The following is a 19,005-nucleotide window of genomic DNA, read 5'->3' as shown; positions in this document are numbered from 1 at the left end:
TGCTTTGTTCAATGATACCATGTCCATCCATAGACTCAGGAACACTTCTGGCTAAGTTCCACATTATCTGATACCAGTATTGCTCCAACATCTTTGTTGTAATATGTATCTGCCTGTTATTTATTTTTCTATCCTTTTATTTTCAACTTCACAGTTTGTTTTTGTCTCACTTGTATCTTTTTTAAATAGCATATTGCATGACTATGCATATTAACCATTATAAATTTTTTTCTCAAATAAATTTAGTCCATTTTACATTTATTGTAAATTGCTGATATATTTCATCTAAGTTATGCCAGTTTTATTGCATTTTCTATTTACCAGGTTTTGTTCTTTTATTTTTTAAATCTTCTTTCCTACTTTCTATTAGATTGCTAGATTTTGTTCCTTTTGCTTTATCTGTTTGGTAGCTTTTGTTTGCTTCATCCTTACATTTGTAACATGCATACTTCTTGATTTTTGCAAAAAAACACAAAAAAACCAAAAAACAAAAAACTAATCAGTATCTTTTTCTTCCTCCAAGAGTAGACAATAGCCTCTTCAGACTGTCTTCCCTTTCAACATCTTCCATATAGTATGATTTAAAAAAAATTTTTTTAATGTTTATTTTTGAAAGAGAGACACAGTGTGAAAGGGAAGGGGCAGAGAGAGAAGGAGACACAGAATCTGAAGCAGGCTCCAGGCTCTGCTGTCAGCAGAGAACCCAATGTGGGACTTGAACCCACGGGCTGTGAGATCATGACCTGAGCCAAAGTCGGATGCTTAACTGACTGAGCCACACAGGTGCCCCTATAGTATGATTTTTAAAAACAAAATTTTATACAAAATTGACTCTTTTATAAATAGACTTTAAAAAAATGTCAGCATTTTCTCTGTTTATAATTGTTTGTCATAGCCTGTGCCTTCTTCTTAATTCTTGCCCAAGTATAATCCTTTAGTCATTCTTAAGGTCCTATATGTGTGTGAAAATTTCTTTAAGCCCTTTATGAGTTAAAATACCTTTACTTCACCCTCAATCGTGAGAGTTTATCTAAGTATATAATTAACATTTCTTTTCTCTCAAGATTTTGAAGATTTGTTCCATTTCCTTCTGGCATTTCTTATTGTTGATAACAATCTGCTACTAGTTTGATGGTTCCTAAGTAAATATGGCTTTAAGATTTTCTCTTTATCCTTGTATTCTTCATTTTAATTATGATGTATCTGGGTTTGAGATTAACTTCGTTTATCTTGCTCACGACTCAAGATTTTCCATTCTGTGGACTCATATCTTTCTTTAATTATAGAAAATTCTTGACATTAACTGCTATGAATATATCCCATTTTTATAACTACCTCTATACTTATCTAACAAACTATAGTCTCTCCTTTTTTTATTTTCTATTTAAATTTTAGTTAGTTAACATACAGTGCAATATTGGTTTCAGGAGCAGAATTCAGTAATTCATCACTTACATACAACACCCAGTGCTTCTCACAAGTGCCCTACAGTCTCTCCTAAGATTACTATCAAATATATGTAAAGATTCTCCTCTCATCTTTCTGGCCTGTTAACTTCTCTTTTGTCTGTCTCATCTTTATTAATTTAGTCTGTGACCTTGTAACAGATGAATCTTAAAATCTCAGTGGTTCTATTCATAAAATTCTTTCATTATGTAAAATCAGGGATGCCTGATTGGTAGTTGGCTCTCCTCTCAGCAATGACTTAAGCAAGCAAGTTCATCTTTTTTTTTAAGTTTATTTATTTTGAGAGAGAGAGATTGAGAGAGAGAGAGAGAGAGAGAGAGAGAGAGAGAGGAAGAGAACCCATGCAGGGCAGACAGAGAGGGAGAGAGAGAAAATCCCAAACAGGCCTCACTGTCAGCACAGAGCCGGATGCAGGGCTCAAACTCAAGAACCATGAGATCATGACCTGAGCTGAAATCAAAAGTCAGACCCTTAAGTGACTAAGCCACTCAGGTGCCCCCAAGAAAGTTCATCTTATCCTATGTATTTCCACCATTTTCAACTAACGGCTTCTAGGTTTATCACATCTATCTTAAGTGAGCACAGGAGAAGAGTAGACAGCATGAGTGGGAGGGTTTTATGGGGAAGCCTGGATGTTATTGTACATATCACTTTGACAATTACATTGGCTACAACTCAAAAGTATAGCCCCACCTAACTGCAAGAGAATCTGGGGGAAATAGTTTAACCATGTTGTATTAGTTTGCTTTTGCTACTGAAACAAATTACCACAAACTTAATGGCCTAAAACAACGCAAATTTATTATCTTAGTTCTACATGTTAGAAATGTGACACATGTCTCACTGGGCTAGGGTGTCAGCAGGGCTGCATTGCTTCTGAAATTCTAGGAGCAAACCTGTTTCTTTGCTTTTTCAGTTTCTAGATATTCCTTGCTTCATGGTCCCCCATTCCCCATCTTCAGAACTAGCAAAAATTAACCAACCCACACCCACACAACACTCTAGCCTTCTTCCATTGTCATGTCTTTTTATCTGACACCTTTTAATCCTCTGCTTCCAATTTTAAAGAGTCTCATGATTCCATTGAGCCCACACAGATAATCCAGGATAATATATATCCCTATTTAAGGTCAACTGATTAGCAGCCTCAATTCCATCTGTAGCCTTAAATCCCTTTTGCCATGTAGCCTAACATATTCAGGTTCCATGGACAGGGATTAGGACAGGGACAACTCGGGGGGCGGTGGGGATCCTATCCACCACATATGTCCCTTGGAGAAAAAGGAAATTACTTTGGTGAACAGCAAAGCAATCTCTATCACACTATCTCCTTATTTCTTGATACTCGTTCCTGGATAATTTCCCTCATATTTACCATTCATTAATTCTTTCTTCAGTTAAGTCTCTTTTCTTTGTTTTCTCACCTAATGATTTTATAATTTAATGACTGTATTTTCTATATCTGCTATTTCCATTTTGCCCTTTATCAAATGTATTTGCTCCTGATTAATGCTTTCTTAAAGTTTTATGGACTCCATTCCTTCTTTCACATCTCCAAATATACTAAACACACTTGGTTAAAAATTCCTTTTGAAGTCCCCTTTTTATATGTGTTACCCCAACTGTTGTGGCTATCAGTCATGTCATTAAGTCTCTTCAAATGTATTTTAACTTTAGTCTGTGAGCTCATTAGTTACCACTTGTTTGAATTCCTCATAAACTTCCCATTGTGTAATAATCCTATTAATGCATAGATTTCATAGGTTAGTTTTTATGACTGTTTCTGCATTCTAGTTTCTTCCCTACATGAATGTAGGGAAACTACACGAATGGTTCAAATGTAAGCCTTATACCTGAACTTGGCTTACCCTGAGAGTTCTATGATTGCTAGAGACTCAATTTCCAGCCATAGCCTGGTGCAAACAGATCACTTACCGACAAACACTGACAAACAGATCTAGATTAATGGTGCCTTTTTCACAGATAGTGCTTATGTGAGCCTTAGATATACAAGATGGCTAGTTCCAGGTTCTTCCAAGGCATGAGGTCTGTGGCCTTAATTTTCACTCCTGATTATGTGTTGAAAACCCAACCTCTCAAAAAGATATATGGGTGATGAAACCTCTTACTCGCTATTGAAATTATGGGTTCCCTCTTGATACAGGACTTTTGGAGACTTCTCTTACTAGTTTTCAAGTTAAGCTTCATATTTTAAAACTTTAAAAAATACTGTGCCCAACTTTTCCAAGTGATTAGAGGAGAGGGTGAAATATCCATCTTGATAGCAAGCAATGCCATTTTCCCTGCCCTGACTCTTTATCTTCTAATATCTAAGGATGTCCTGATTTTGTTTTCTTGGTATTAAACATCCCACAGGAAACAAATGATTTTTGAAAAAAGTAGAGACCCCTTGTTGAAGCTATTAAGTAGCAATAGTTTGCTGCAAAAGATCTTTCAAACAAAGGGGAAAAAAGAGAAAAAACTGAGATAGAAGAGGAGGAGAAAGATAGGTAGAGAAGGAAAACAGAACAAAAACAGCAGGATCTGGAAAGAAGAAAAACAAAGAGGCAGAAAAGTTTCCATGGACTAAGAAACTAGCAATCTCCCTAAACATTGTTATTCTCTTACTAGGAGAACTTAAAAGATAGGTTGAGGAGGTCTTGCAATCCTACCCTACCATAAGAGTATTACTGAGGAAATACACAAAAGCCTAAAATTTATACCCCAAAACGAGTCCTTAAATGGATATCCATCTGCCCACAACACTGCATTGCACCTGATCATAGAAAACGGGATGTGACCCATGGCAGTCTTCTTTCCCACAACCTCTTCCTTATATAGTAGCTGTGGAATCTGAAGTTCTCCCTGAAACACAAAGATCTCATTCTTACTTTGTTTTCTTTTAGCACTGTCTCAATCAAGTATTGGTAAGTTCCTTTACTTTTCTCCAATTCAATTCAAGGTGCCCCCAGGTTTAAATGGCAACAATGAAGATATCTAATCCCCTACCTCCTTGAGCCACCACTGACACTCAGGGGTTGGTGCTCCCAGGGGTTCCCTATTCTGATACTCCCCAAATCAAAAACAGCAACAAAAAATGCCAAACGGCCAGGAGAACAAAGGGGTAAGTTCCTTTTCTGTTTCTCAATTCTATTCTCTTTGGTGTATCACAGACCTGGGGATCATGTCTTAACTGTGGTTAGCCTTGTCCCTCATCTTCTTTTCCTTCTCCATCATTGAGCATTTTACCTGAAATTAATGAGAGCTTTAGAAAATAAAAAGTCCATTGATTAAGAATGAAGAGAGAATTCAAATGGTTTTAGCTGCCTACAATGATTTCAGGAAAACAAAATATCTTCTTTCACTCAGAAGCAACAGGAAGGAAGGAGGTTGTTAAAAGGGCAGAGAATGGGAGAAAAGAGGAGAGTTGTAATTCAAAAAGCCATGTTTGTTGAGTCTATATTTACCGGTATTAGAGATGAGAAAAGTGAAATTCAAGGACATTATCTAACCAAAAGGCACATAGCTCATAGAAAGTAAAATTGAAGTTCTAAACACTGACTTTTCGACTCTAAATCCCATGCTTGTCCAACTACCCCCAGGACACCATTGAAAATATTTAATTTTTCAGGGGCACTTGGATGACTCAGTTCAGTTGAGCATCCTACTCTTGATTTCGGCTCAGGTCATGATCCCAGGGTCATGGGATCAAGCCCTGCCTCAGACTCCATGCTGAGCATAAAGCTTGCTTAAGATTCTCTCTCTCTCTCCCTCTGCACCCCCTCCCAGTTCATGCTCTCTCTTAAAGGAAATTAATTTTTCAATTTAAAGTTATCTTCCTGAAATAAAAAGTCTCAAGAAATTTAGGATATTATGCATATATGAAAAAATTTTCCTTCAATTTTTAAAACAATTCAAAATGCAAAAAATGTGAATTAATCTGAATCTCAAAATTATTTTGCTAGTCTACTACTGTGGCATAACTGCATCCCATGAATGAGGCTGTTTTATTACATATATATGTAATATGTATATATTTATATATATTACATATATATGTCATATATATATATACACACATATATATAGTATGGGATCAAAAAATAGACATTGTTCAGAGGGCTGCAAGAGACTCAATATTTTATTTTATTTTTTATTACTTTTTAAAAGTTTATTTATTTTGAGAGACAGAGACAGAGCGCTAGTGGGGGAGGGGAAGAAAGAGCAGGAGACACAGAATCCGAAGCAGGCTCCAAGCAGTGTGATGGGATTTTAGACAGTAAGGAAGAAAATCAAATTAGGAGTTATACTAATGATTATGATAATATGCTTCTTAAGATGAGAATTATCCTCTGATGGTGAATAAGGTAAATAAATATGTGATACATATTGGGTTTAATCTCAGAGGAAGGGAGTAATTAGTTATTATATATAGTATTTAGCTGAAAGATGCATGGGGCCATTCATCCCTGAAGTTCAATATGCTGTGTGGTTCTACAGGATGAATGAGGCCCTCCTGAGATGTACCTATACAAGCATACATAGATAAGGACTGCAATTCAAAACAATAATATAAAAATATGTACAGAGTTTATGTGCCAAGCTGTATCCTAAGCATAACAATCCTATGAAGTAGATATTATTATACATCTTGTATTTAAAATGAATAATCTTAGGCACAAAAACGTCAAGTAACTTGTGCAAGGTCACGCAGCTATAAGGTAGAGCAACTAGGATTCAAATCCAAGTATTTTAGCATCTGATCTCCCACTGTACTTCATGAAAACTAATCAGGACCCCCTTTCTGTTAAATCAATTAATCCAGACTCTTGTGGATTTTTGTTATTATTCTTCAGTGTCGACTCCAGAAATGGTATCTAAGTCTCTTTCTATTTCTCAGTTCAGGAAGGAGAAATGTGAGTAAGCAGGTCAAAAGAAAGGAGTATATAAGGCAGCTAATGAAGGTTTAACAAGACCTAGGTCTTCTGAGTTCCCTTAAGAGTTTCAATCTTCACACAGGCTGAAAAGAAAGAGTAAATGGCCTCCCTGCTCATCACCAGTCCTACAAGTCTTTCTGGGCCTCCATCACAGCACCAAAACACAGTACCCTTACACTATCCATGACTAAATCACACCGCAGGTGGCATAGAGGATTTGGTAATTCCTGGAGATGCCAGTGTGAGAGCTTCTCTCTGAAGCTTCTCTTCAAAGGGTATTAATTCTGACGACTTTAAGCAGAAGACCTCAGGAATTTATCTGTGTGTCCATTTAGCAGTTTACTAGGGAACCGAGCACGTCCTGATTGCTTCTCTGTCATGAAACCTTGGTATCTAGAGGCTTTTTCCCTGTCTTCTCTCTCCTAGGCAGGCCCTAAATTTAGAATGTGAGCCCCATGGAGCACCTGAGTGGCTCAGTCAGTTAAGCCTCTGACTTTGACTCCAGTCATGATCTCACGGTTTGTGAGTTCCATCCCCGTGTCAGGCTCTGTGCTGACAGCTAAGAGCTTGGAGCCTGCTTCGGATTCTGTCTCCCTCTCTCTATACTCCTTCCCCACTTGTGCTCTGTCTCTCAAAAATATATAAATGTAAAAAAAAAAATTTAGAATGTCAGCCCTTTTGCTTCCCCATTATCCTAGATTTTATCAGCTGAGGCTGAAAGACCCAGGAATAACAAGACTACAGTGTGTGGATTTAGACTAATTGAATCATTAAAAGTTGAGCTGAACAGAGCATTGTTAAACCCTGTTGTTTTAGAGATTAGTTAAATAAGGTCCCCAAAAGATGATGGAAATGATCAAAGATCATACTTTAAATTGGAGAAATTTAACCTCCAACGTAAGACAAATAAGGCAAATGCTTCCTTCTTTCATTCTTTTTTTTCATCCTTCCTTCAATGAATATAGTGGGGTTCATTCAATAGTAGTCTATATTTCTGTACTGTCATAATTTTTATTAAAAGTTACACAAATCTTCCCTATTATTTAGATCATTTTATAAGAGGAACACTCTAGAGATTAATAAAAAGAACAGGAAAAAATTGGGAGAGTCAATATGTAGGAAAGAAGTTAATTTACTTCATAAAGGAATATTCCAAAAGGAACAGAAAGAGAAAACTGTGTGAGGTACAGAGGAAAGTGCACTGAACCAAAGTCAGAAAAATTGGAGACTAAAACTGCATATAATTTTTATTTAAAAAAAATTTTCTGATGTTTATTTTTGAGAGAGAGACACACAGAGTGTGGGGGGGGGGGGCAGGGGGGCAGGCAGAGAGAGAGGGAGACACAGAATCTAAAGCAGGCTCCAGGCTCTGAGCTGTCAGCCCAGAGCCTGACACGGGGCTCAATCCCACGAACCATGAGATCATGACCTGAGCCAAAGTCGGGCACTTAACTGAATGAACCACCCAGGCACCCCATAAATGACTGTATATAATTTTTAGCACACTCGGCCACAGACCTTCTCTTCTCTCAGCCTCAGTTTTCTTTTTTTATAAAATTAGAAATTTTTTTTTAGAGTGAGAGAGCACATGCAAGTCAGGGCAGGAGAGGGCAGGAAGAGTGTGGGGGGTGAGAGAGAGAGAGAGAGAGAGAGAGAGAGAGAGAGAGAATCACAAGTAGGCTCCATGCTCAGCACAGAGCCTGATGCGATCTCCAGGCTGGATCTCATGACCCTGAGATCATGACCTGAGCTGAAATCATGTGTCAGATGCTTAATTGGCTGAGCCACCCAGAAGCCCCAAATTGGAACCTTTCTAACATTGCCTTTCTTTGGTTCTTGAAGCTATTACATTATGGAGAGGAGATTTTCCAAACTGAGAAAAGAAAGAATGAGGGAGAAATGGAAAATAGGGGAAAGAAAAGATGCTGAATGAAATCAGAATATTGAAAATATAGTAAACCTGGATTCTCTCCTGACCACTTTTACTCCTGGAATAGTGTCCAAGGGGGAAGAAGGTTCAAGACCTGCAAGCGTGGTAATAATCCATGTGCCTATGGGGGAATGAAGGGTCTAAGGTGTCCTGAGGGTACAATTTCCAGAAAGACTCCTGGGAAATGGGTGGATTATTTAAACCATTAACTCTACTGATCTGAATATTTATTGTTCTTTAGCTTTGGTGCAAGGATCCATGAGTAAGTTTTTCTTTTCCTTTCAAAATCTGGTATTGTAGGGCTCCCACAGTAGGCAGAGGATGTCTCCCTGTCTTATTTGTTCCCTGCTATGTCAGAGTGGCAGGGCTTGAAGCTCATCATTCTCTGCCTTCTCCTTCATTAGGTATCTTACCTACGTCAGGCGTACCTGTCTCCCCTTCTTGTCTTGAAGCAAATTCCTCCACTTATGTCCAGTTATAGGACCTCATCTCGCAGCCCAACCTTCTCTTCAGCAGTCACAGCTTCTCCCTTCTATATCTTTGTATTTTCCTCTTCCAGTAACTCCCTCTCCTTAAAGTATAGAGCAGGTTTGGTTTTCTTCCACCCCAAACAGATCCTCCCTTGATTCTGTGTCCCTCTCTAACTACAAGCCCCCCAGGCCCACAAAGAAGGAAATTATACTGTTTACTTTGGCTGTGGGCTTGGGAATAAGTTACTGTTTCACCTCTACTATTGAAAAAATGCATTATTTCTCCATGAATTGAGAGTAGTACAATAAGACTTTTAAAAAACCACTTTAAAAATAAGCCTGCTTACTTATTAATGTATTATAAATAAACAGAGAGACCGTTACATAACTCAGGTTCTGGAGCCAGGCCGCCTGGAATTGCATTCCAGCTCCCTATTTACTGGTTCTTCGAACACAGGAAGTTATTTAATCTTTCATTAAGCTTTTAAATTCAACAACCAATTGAAAAACTAACAGAACAGAACACAGACGTGAGTAAAAATAGAAGACATGAATACAGAAGGAAGAAAACTCAAGATAATGCTTAAATCAGTCTCCTGGAACTGATTTCCACTTATTGCCAAACTGAGATGAACACATTTTCTAAACAAATGAAGAGTGAGAGAGGAATGAGGTACAGAAAAGTAAGGCAATCAGAGAAGATCACACACACACACACACACACACACACACACACAAATTCAGAAGCGAGAAACAATCCTGGTTGGACAGATTTTTTTCTTCTAAGTTTATGTGCTTCTGATAAAATTTTTCATATTGAATATTTACTTTTGGTCATACTTACAGCAAGTAAAACTGTTTCTTGTTCAAAGATAATAATTTCATGATTTTCTCCAAAAAGTATCACAACTTCCAGGTGCTTCACAACCTCAATAGGTTTGTCAATCACAGGTTTGAATTAAATGTGACCCGACCAATACCTGTGATTAAATTAATGGAAAAAAAGGGATTCATTTGGTTTATCTCAGCTCAGCCACAGCCTGTGGTGACACTGATCTCACACCACACTGTTGTGGAAGAATGTAGGGTGCGCACTTAAATCCTTTCCTTTTTCAAAGTAAAGCTCCCAAACTGGCAATCCATTGGTCCAATGCCACCTGTATATTGGCTGACCAATAAAGCATTATTTTAAATCTTGCATTTGAATGCTTCTAGATAGGGTATGCACTTTTCAAATGACCAACTTCTTTACTACCCTGTATAGCTGACAGATTCACAATTCAGGAGACTTGCTGAGGCAACAGAGCATACGACCCCCCCACAAAGACAACCAGTATTTCCATTTAGTATGGAAATTTTGGTACTCTCTACAAGAACTAATTCTGATATTTTCATTCAGAAGATTATCCACAGAAGTGAGGTCCTTAATCTAAAATTATATAATACTTAGTATTTTGTCAGGATACTCAAATCTTATAATTAAGTTTTTTTTATCTGCTTCTTCACTCTGAAAGTAAGTGAAACCTTTCACTGTTGTGCCTGTTTTCAACCAGGCAAGGCCACAAACTTTCAGTTCAAAACTTCTTGAAAATATATGATATACATTCCACCTCTGCTTATGCCTTTGCCTGTGGCAGGTATCAGTAGGTAAGCGTACTTCTCTTTCCTGCTCAGCCTACATACAATCTAAAATTCTCACCTCCAGAGTGTTGCTACGAATTGATCAGACTTAGTACATTAACTCAAATATATTTGCCATTTCTGATATGGATTAATATCCTTAAATATTAAATATATGGGAGCTGTCTTTTATAAATTATCTCTGTTTATGTTTAGTGGGAATGGCTGTATGCTACCTTAGTCTACAATACATAGAAAAGGTTGTATCTCTTCCCAAGTGCTGAGATCTTATCATTTCTGTGAAAAGCTATTAGTTTCTTCCAAACATAATAACAAACAAAATTGAGTCATAAATATACAAGAACTATATTTAATTATTTCAAGAGAAATAAATTACATTTTTCAACTCACTAAAAGCTTTCTAAGTGTAATTTTTTTAAAATAATACTTTAGCATTTAAAGAATGCTCAACAAAGAGAAATAAAAGTACATAAAGAAAAGATCTGAATAGGTAAAAGAAGAAAGTGTGGGAAGGAAAGCAATAGGAAGGTAGAATTTCAGTGAAAATCTCCAGAACAGGAAAATGGAAGACCAAAATAGGTTCTAAAAGTCCAAATCATAGTTTCACACATACAGAAAACCTTTGAAATTCCACGGGAAAATTAGCTCATCTCATAAACAAACTTGTTTCAGTAAAGAGGCTTTCAACATCTTCAAATAAGATTGGTTACTCTCAAGGCAGAAGCAATGGTTCTCAACTGATGTCAAATCTCACTGCAATGTCAGCTTGCGTAACTACGGTACTGAAGTAACTAAGGAATACCAAAGTATATTTTTTTAAGAGTTGAATCACACAGATTAACAAATAAACAAAGAACACAGAGAAATACTCATGAAAATGCCCTCTCACCAGCATTCAAAACTTTCCAAATGACGGTAAGGAAAAGAGGGAAAAATAGAGAAAGTAGAAAGTAAACTAAAGCTTAATGCCTTAAACACAGTGAAACTTTCTACTTTGCAGAAGAGTTTCATTCCTTTGTAGTCCCTGAATATTTCTTTCATAACAATTTTGATAGAACTTTTCAGCTTTCCATCCATTATTACTCTTGATTTTTCACTGCAGCCATTTGATGTAAGAAAGGAGATATAATTTTCATTTTAAAGATTAGAAAAGTAATGTTCCAAAGGTTTAGTGACTTACCTAGTCATAGAGCTATAGAATAGTAAAGCTGATGAGACTCTAGTCTTGGCTCTTTAACCTCAAGACTATTTGTACCTCACATGTGGGGAGGAGGGAATAGGACTGCCTACATTTCATGCTCTCTGAAAGTCTAAATCTAGATAAGATTATATTTGTCTTTTTTTTTTTTTTTTTTGTTTAAACAACAAACATTTATGCCTCATAGTTCTTCGCAATTTTCATTACAGGTAATACAAAAGCCTTCAAAGCAACTTCAGAACCTTTATGTAAGTTTCTCCTATTTCTCAACTCAGTTCTTTTTGATCTTCTACAAAGTGCCTACCATTGGGGGAGTTGGGTGGGGGCTAAGGAGGCACAAAAAAAAGGAAGAGGAAAGGAGAACAACCTACTATTTAACTGTTCTCCTTTGCCTTTACCAGTATGAGGAACTTGAGGCTGATTTCAAGTTGAGGACCCCCCTAAGTAACTGATGATTTTCTTATTTAGCAAAGTGGAAACTCTGCTAATAAAATTAATTAATAAGTGAAAGGAAAAATCCTGTGATTAGATGAAGGTGTTTGTCAAAAACAAATAGTTCTAGAAATATCTGACAACAGAAAGATAGCAAAAATTGAAAACAAGAAAAATAACTGCAGGAAATATGATCTTATGGGTCTCCTGGGTGGGGGGGTGGGGGGTGGAGGGGGGTGGGGAGGGAAAATACTGACTGACCTTCTTACAGCTTTTCATGTAAATGTAATATGTAGTAAATGCTTGACCTGAATCTCCCTGAAATGTACATCCTTCATGCATGCACTCTCCAGACTTACCTTTTTGTGTTTGTGTTTTAGCAGGCAGTGCAGGACCCACAAGTAAGTTTCTTTGCTGTGCTTTAATTCCCATGTGCTTTGCTTTACTACACTGTTAGAATATGTAATATGTAAGACACTCCTATTCATGGATGTTTTTATTTCCTACTGCAAAAATTGCCAATTCTTTTGTCCTTCTTTATTTCCTATTCTTTTTTTAAAGTTTATTTATTTTGATGGGGCGCCTGGGTGGCGCAGTCGGTTAAGCGTCCGACTTCAGCCAGGTCACGATCTCACGGTCCGTGAGTTCGAGCCCCGCGTCAGGCTCTGGGCTGATGGCTCGGAGCCTGGAGCCTGTTTCCGATTCTGTGTCTCCCTCTCTCTCTGCCCCTCCCCCGTTCATGCTCTGTCTCTCTCTGTCCCCCCAAAAAATAAATAAATAAATAAATAAATAAATAAATAAATAAATAAAGTTTATTTATTTTGAGAGAGATAGAGAAGGAGAGACAGAATCCCAAGCAGGCTCTGCACTGTCAGCACAGAGCCCAATGAGGGGCTCAAACTCACAAAACATGAGATCATGACCTGAGCCTAAGTCAAACACTTAACTGACTGAGCCACTTAGGCGCCCCAATGCTTCCTATTCTTATTCTAATAAGCTGGGAGCTTCCGTGAGGAAGTATTATCACTTTTAGTTTTCTCAAAATCTTGAGATTCAATAGCAAAGAGAAAAGTGTTAACAACAAAAGTGTTAGAAAGGTAGGAAGGTCCCTTGCTAAAAATCCCAGTCACACCAAGAGGAAGGGAGCAGTGAGTCCCAGCTCACTGAGTGAGGGTCCCTAGGCTGCTGTGGATGGTGGTGTGGAATGTATATGCCCTGCTATTAGGCCCTGATGTTAACAAAGAATCAGTCTGGAAGAAGTGTCCAGATTGCATCTTAAAGGACATTACATCAAACATCTCTGGCAGAAGCACTGGTAGAGGACAAAGAATGAGGGATGGGTGAGAAGCAGTTGATTTAGAAAAGAAAAAAAATGATAAATGGACACAGTGATATATAAATGCTCTGACCTTTTACCCATCTGTTAATGGCCTTGCCGCTTAAAGCGGGTCCAAGGATCTGTATCAGCATCACCTTGAAGTTTGTTAGAAATGCAGAATCTCCACCTAATGCCTACCAAATCAGAATCTGCATTTTAACAAGATCCCCAGATGGTTTAGAACCATTACTTGGCAGAGTTTCAATCCTCTGTATGTAGAAAACAAATGTAAAGTTGAGTGTTCTTGATCTAAGTTTAACCAGCTCCTCCATTCCTTCAGATTCTCCACAGGAAGAGTAGCCTTAATGCCAGTGACAAGAAAAATGAAACTCACCAAGGTTTCGTTCATTTCTTAACATATTTCTGTCCATCGCCTCTAAGGACATTCAGACCTTGAGCTCCTGGGTCAGAGCCAACACTAAAGGAAGAGGAAGAATGATTTGAGGGTTAGAGCTCAAGGCAAATCACACTCTGTGTCTACACCTCCTGGAGCATTTATACACATGAAACATGATTTAAAAAATCAAAAGTCAATCAAGAGTAAACACTGAGCAAGTGTCACTAAAGCACATGTAGCCCAAGAGATACAGAGAGGTGTCTGTGCAAATGTGTTTGTAAAAGAGAAGGCTGTTATTGCTAAGCATGTGGGTCTAGTTAGCGCCTCAATCCCTTTACCCACTAACTTCACCTACAAAAGTCTTGAACCTACCCAAGAGTTTCTATTCCCTCTTATGCTAAGATACTGCAGGCCAAGTTACTCTGATGACTAAGGCAGTCAAAGGTCACCCACAGGAGACTGAAATTCCCACTGTCTCCTTCAGAAGATGAGGCTATAGATTCTGGCTACCCGAGTTCAAATTAGACCAGTTGAAAGAAAGGCAATTATCTATGGAATCTACTGAGTTACAAACAGTGACCCATCAAGACAGGAACCTTGACCACTGCATCCCTCCAGCTCCACCCATCAGATCCCAGTAGTTATGAGGGTCCTCCAAGGTGGGGAATGAAGAATAAAGCTTATTTGCTCCTCTGGTGAAGTAGAAATATTGTTCCTTGTGTCTGTTTTTTATAATGTTTTCCCCAAAATAATTTCAACTCAAACTAAATTTTCTATGCCAAAGAACCATACTAATTAGTCTGTCTTGCTTTTCCCATATTTTAGCTGGAGCCATTGGACCCATAAGTGAGTTCCTTTTCTGTTTCCTAATTCTGACACTCTTTGGTCTTCTGTGAGGTATGGGACCTCTCCTCACCCAAGCTCTTTCCATTTCTAGGCCTTCCCACCCATGCTTCTTGAGTACATCTGAATTACTGACACCCCTAATGCCCAAACCTTCAGGGGGTGAAAAAAACCCCAGCCTGAACTGACACTAAGTTTAAGACAAAGGAAAACTAAATCATTCATATTTAAAATAACGCCCCAGAAAAAACATTCTCTCAACTATGATAAAAATGATTAAAACAATTATTGTGGACTTTTGCTAAACTGAAGGTAATGCTACAAGAAGAGCAAGTGGTTCTAGAAGGTGAAAGAATAAGCACCATAAAGACCAAAGAGGAGGGTGATGAAAAATGGCCAAAAGACATCCTAACTACCCCTGGAGTGTCAATCCTTTGAGACAGCTGAGTGTTGGGCAGGGCAAAGAAGGAAAGAGAGGAGAGATGAAAGTGAAGGAGACTAACAACCTTCAGCCCAGGTTCTATACGTTTCCCTCTGCCATTTAAGATGAACACTGAATGATTTGATCTGGTGGGAGGGGTATGGGGCTCCTTTGCTAAAATTACCTACCTATCTGCAGTAGTAATTCTCCCTCTGAGTTGCTTCACTGGGTTCTTTAAAAAAGAATATTGGTGGCATGAGCATTCTAATAATGTCAAACCACACTGATTTTCCTCTTCTTTGTATTTTAGTGCAATTCACAGCACCAATTCGTAAGTATCGAATTTGTTTCTCCACTCTGGTTCCTTTCACTTCTTACCTTCAAAGTCTTAAGTATTGACCTACCCTGTTTTCTTGATACCATGTTTCTCAACTTCCCTAGCATTCCTATTACACAGATTTCAAAGAAGCTATGCATGAAATAGACAGACTGCAAAGCCCACCGGCTAACATAAGAAAAGAAAAAAGGACCCTCTTAATAGCAGCCATAATGCCCTGGCAGTAGGGAAGGTTCACTTTTCAATTAACAGTAAGCCCCTAATGAAATGAGAAAGAGAGAGAGAGAGAGAGAGAGAGAGAGAGAGAGAGAGAGAGAGAGAGAGGAAATTTTTTTTTTTAATTTTTTTTCAACGTTTTTTATTTATTTTTGGGACAGAGAGAGACAGAGCATGAACAGGGGGAGGGGCAGAGAGAGAGGGAGACACAGAATCGGAAACAGGCTCCAGGCTCCGAGCCATCAGCCCAGAGCCTGACGCGGGGCTCGAACTCACGGACCGCGAGATCGTGACCTGGCTGAAGTCGGACGCTTAACCGACTGCGCCACCCAGGCGCCCCGAGAGAGGAAATTTTTTAAAGGAGACATTATAAATTAGTATGAATGAGTCTATCCCAATCCTCTAAAGGTTTCAAACATCACTGAAAACAAGGCTGGTGAAGGGGGTGGTCTATTCCTATAAGTCCCTTATATTGTACAACAGGGAACCTATTCAAAGATTGCCAGGCAAACAACCCCATGATGTTCCTAGGGTTTCTACTTATGACACTCCCTCTAGAGTAAGTTTTGGGGAATGGCTATTTCCTTCACAGTGATGAAGCATACTGATTTTCTCCCTCTCTGTTTCTCAGCTGGCGGTACAGGACCTATCAGTAAGTTTACTGTCTGATTCTTCACTGTAAATAATTTTAATTTCCTGCAGTATCTTAGGGACCTTTCCTTGAATCCCATGTTGGGATTTCAGGGGTTTGTCGGTCCACATTTTCTTGGCCTTTTTTGTTTTCTTCTACCTAGCATTTCCATTAAGTCATGAATAATCATGTGAATGTACATTCCACCACTAAACACAAACTGTAAAGTGGAGGATGAACCCTTAAAGGTTTCCAGTGGCTTATCAACATCAGCAAGGGATTTTTAAAAACAGAGTGAAATGAAAAGAAGTGAAATAATAGGAGAGAGGAAGAAAATTAAGTTTAAACAGAGAAGGATTTTTCCAACCATCTACAGGGGTTTAAATGGGCCAAAGTGGGGTCCCCTACTTAGTACCTTTGCTACTTACCCTCTCAGTGGATGCATTAGGTAAAGAGGCCCTTATATATATTAGATTGTCTTAGCATCTTAGCAAAATAACAAACAACAACAAAAAAAAAACACCTCAACTTCCCTACTACCCCACTGCAGCTGAGCCCAAATTTAGTGGTACAGATTCTTACCAGGAAAAGCATATAAATGAGAACTATGGCCTCCAGAGCCCAAGAGCACCTACTAATTTATTCTCTCTTTTCTTTTATTTATTTATTTTTTAGAGCTGTCTCAAAAAACCATTGGTAAGTCACCTAAACCTCAATTACAATGCTTTTTGGTCCTTTACAATGTTTAGAATGTCAGTCAATTTCTATTTCAATCACTCGTGCTCACAAACCCCAGGATCAAGTGTTTCCACTGTCTCATTATCCCACTCAGAATTCCCAGAGGTTAGATTCAACCAGGTTCTTCAATAAAAAGATATTAACTATGAAGCTGAAATACAATATCAAAAAATAACCCCCTAGGAATGGTCTTTTCTAAGTTATATAATCTAGCTTTACTACCAACCTGTAATAAAGATTTAGAACACAGTACCTAAACTTCTTGCTTTTCCTGCAAATAATTTGTTACTAGATTATGTTCAAAATAACGCAAATCTTAAATTCTTTTTATTTCTAATTGCTCTGAAAAGTTCTCTCCAGGACACATGGGTTTATTGTCACCAATTTTTAGCAACTTACCCTATTGCATTTTTCCATAGAAACATTATAAGTAACAGGTTCCAAGATATAGTCGTTCATAATTACATATTTTTAAACTAAGAGCAAATAGTTGTATCTTCACACACTGGATTACAGTATTCCTAATAAAAATTAGGAATTTTTGAAATTAGAAAAGTAAAGAAATATGACTTGAGGTTCCCCACATTCACCTGACAGAATGAATATAAGTCCTGTATAGGTACCTGGTCATTCTTTGCATGATTCCTTCAGGAATTTGTGAGTCATCCTTGCATAGGGGCCATGCTAATCTTCTCTGTATCACTCCAATTTTTGTATATGTGCTGCTGAAGTGAGCACTCTGTGATTCCTGTAACGGCTTACAGCTTTTCTACCCCTCACATGCATTATTTTGTTGGGCCTACCAACATTTCAATGGTGGTAGGTAAAGCAGATATTATACCCATCTTTAGAGATGGAAAAATTGTTTCCCATAAAAATTTGTTTACTCCCAAATAAGGGGAGGAGGACAATTAATAATGAAGTTAGGACTGAAGTTGTGCTGACTCTTAGTTGAGTTGTTTCCACTACTATTTTGAGTGCTCTAATAGGTTATTAGCAAGAGAAACCATGAACTTCTAATATTAGAAACCAGGGACACAAAGACTTATGGGGAGAGGAAGTGAGAGAAAATGCAACAAAAGTAACACACAGACAATGAAGATGTTAAAAAGACAAAAATCAAAAGAAATTTAAAAGAACAAAAGTAGGAACAATACTGGAAGAAGAAAGATTAAGTGAGCTGGAGGCAGGAGAAGAGTAAATATAAATAAAACTGAAAAAGAGAAGAAAAGGAAAGCTACAAGGACTCACAAACTAAAAAAAAAAAGTAAGAAAATATAGGAAAACTGAAGAAACAAATAAAATTTGAAATGATTTTCTCTCCAAAGATTTTAGTGGCTTATACCAAAGGCAGGTGTCCTAGGAGTTTTATTCCAGGATCAAGGGCAATTTTTTTATAGATACCAGTCAAAGCCAACAAATTATTTTTGCAAAATAACCTAAATTTCTAGCTTGTCTACAACTCATAGCCCAGGATATCCATAACTGGTAAGACACCTTCTAGCTTTTTCACATAGAAAAAAAATATATCAAAATTAAAGGTTTAGGGGTTTATGGGTCAGAACTGAGATATTTCCCATCATGAGTGCCATGAAGCTATGGAGGAGAAAGACAATGAAACACCCACTGGGAAGACGGGTGGTCTATTTAGAAAAAATATTTAATCCTGCAATAAACCATGCAGACTCACAAGATGATCCCAGTCCTCACCTGGCACCAGGCTACTCAGCAGAACTTAAGGCAGGAAGCACAGCTTGCCACCAAGGCAGCATCAGCCATCCCTCTTTCGTGGCAGTAGTCCTCGAAGCTGTCTATGCAGGGGTCTACAGAGCCACCCAGCAACTATTCTCTTTGGCTGTCCACAGCTATGTACAGGAGCTGCCCTGACTTAGAAGCCCCGGGAGCTAAGATATCCTGTAAAAACTCCACATATATAAACTGCAGGGATCCTATAAGGAACATGCCCAAATACATGGTCACTACACTCAGGGAAGCCCAAAGATATGGCCTTCTAACAGGTATTTATAGT

At 38.1% G+C, this 19,005-nt stretch overlaps 1 protein-coding gene and 1 non-coding gene across 2 annotated transcripts in view; one reads left to right on the top strand and one right to left on the bottom strand.

Moving 5' to 3' along the window:
* TSBP1 (testis expressed basic protein 1) overlaps positions 1-19,005 on the top strand; it is a 181,847-nt gene that overhangs the window by 13,238 nt on the left and 149,604 nt on the right. The window contains exons 9-16 of the mRNA XM_058736135.1: positions 4,374-4,394; positions 8,576-8,596; positions 11,853-11,891; positions 12,456-12,476; positions 14,616-14,636; positions 15,365-15,385; positions 16,239-16,259; positions 16,914-16,934. Of these exons, the coding sequence (XP_058592118.1) occupies positions 4,374-4,394; positions 8,576-8,596; positions 11,853-11,891; positions 12,456-12,476; positions 14,616-14,636; positions 15,365-15,385; positions 16,239-16,259; positions 16,914-16,934 (186 nt within the window). The remainder of the gene's footprint in view (positions 1-4,373; positions 4,395-8,575; positions 8,597-11,852; positions 11,892-12,455; positions 12,477-14,615; positions 14,637-15,364; positions 15,386-16,238; positions 16,260-16,913; positions 16,935-19,005) is intronic.
* Positions 17,606-17,714, bottom strand: LOC131515571 (U6 spliceosomal RNA). Its single transcript, XR_009263639.1, has one exon. It is a non-coding gene; the product is annotated as a U6 spliceosomal RNA (small nuclear RNA).

The sequence above is a fragment of the Neofelis nebulosa genome, chromosome 6 (genome assembly GCF_028018385.1).
Source record: "Neofelis nebulosa isolate mNeoNeb1 chromosome 6, mNeoNeb1.pri, whole genome shotgun sequence".
Classification (NCBI taxonomy): domain Eukaryota; kingdom Metazoa; phylum Chordata; class Mammalia; order Carnivora; family Felidae; genus Neofelis; species Neofelis nebulosa.
Note: the sequence above shows the minus strand (reverse complement) of the source record. Positions and strands in the feature narration are given on the sequence as shown.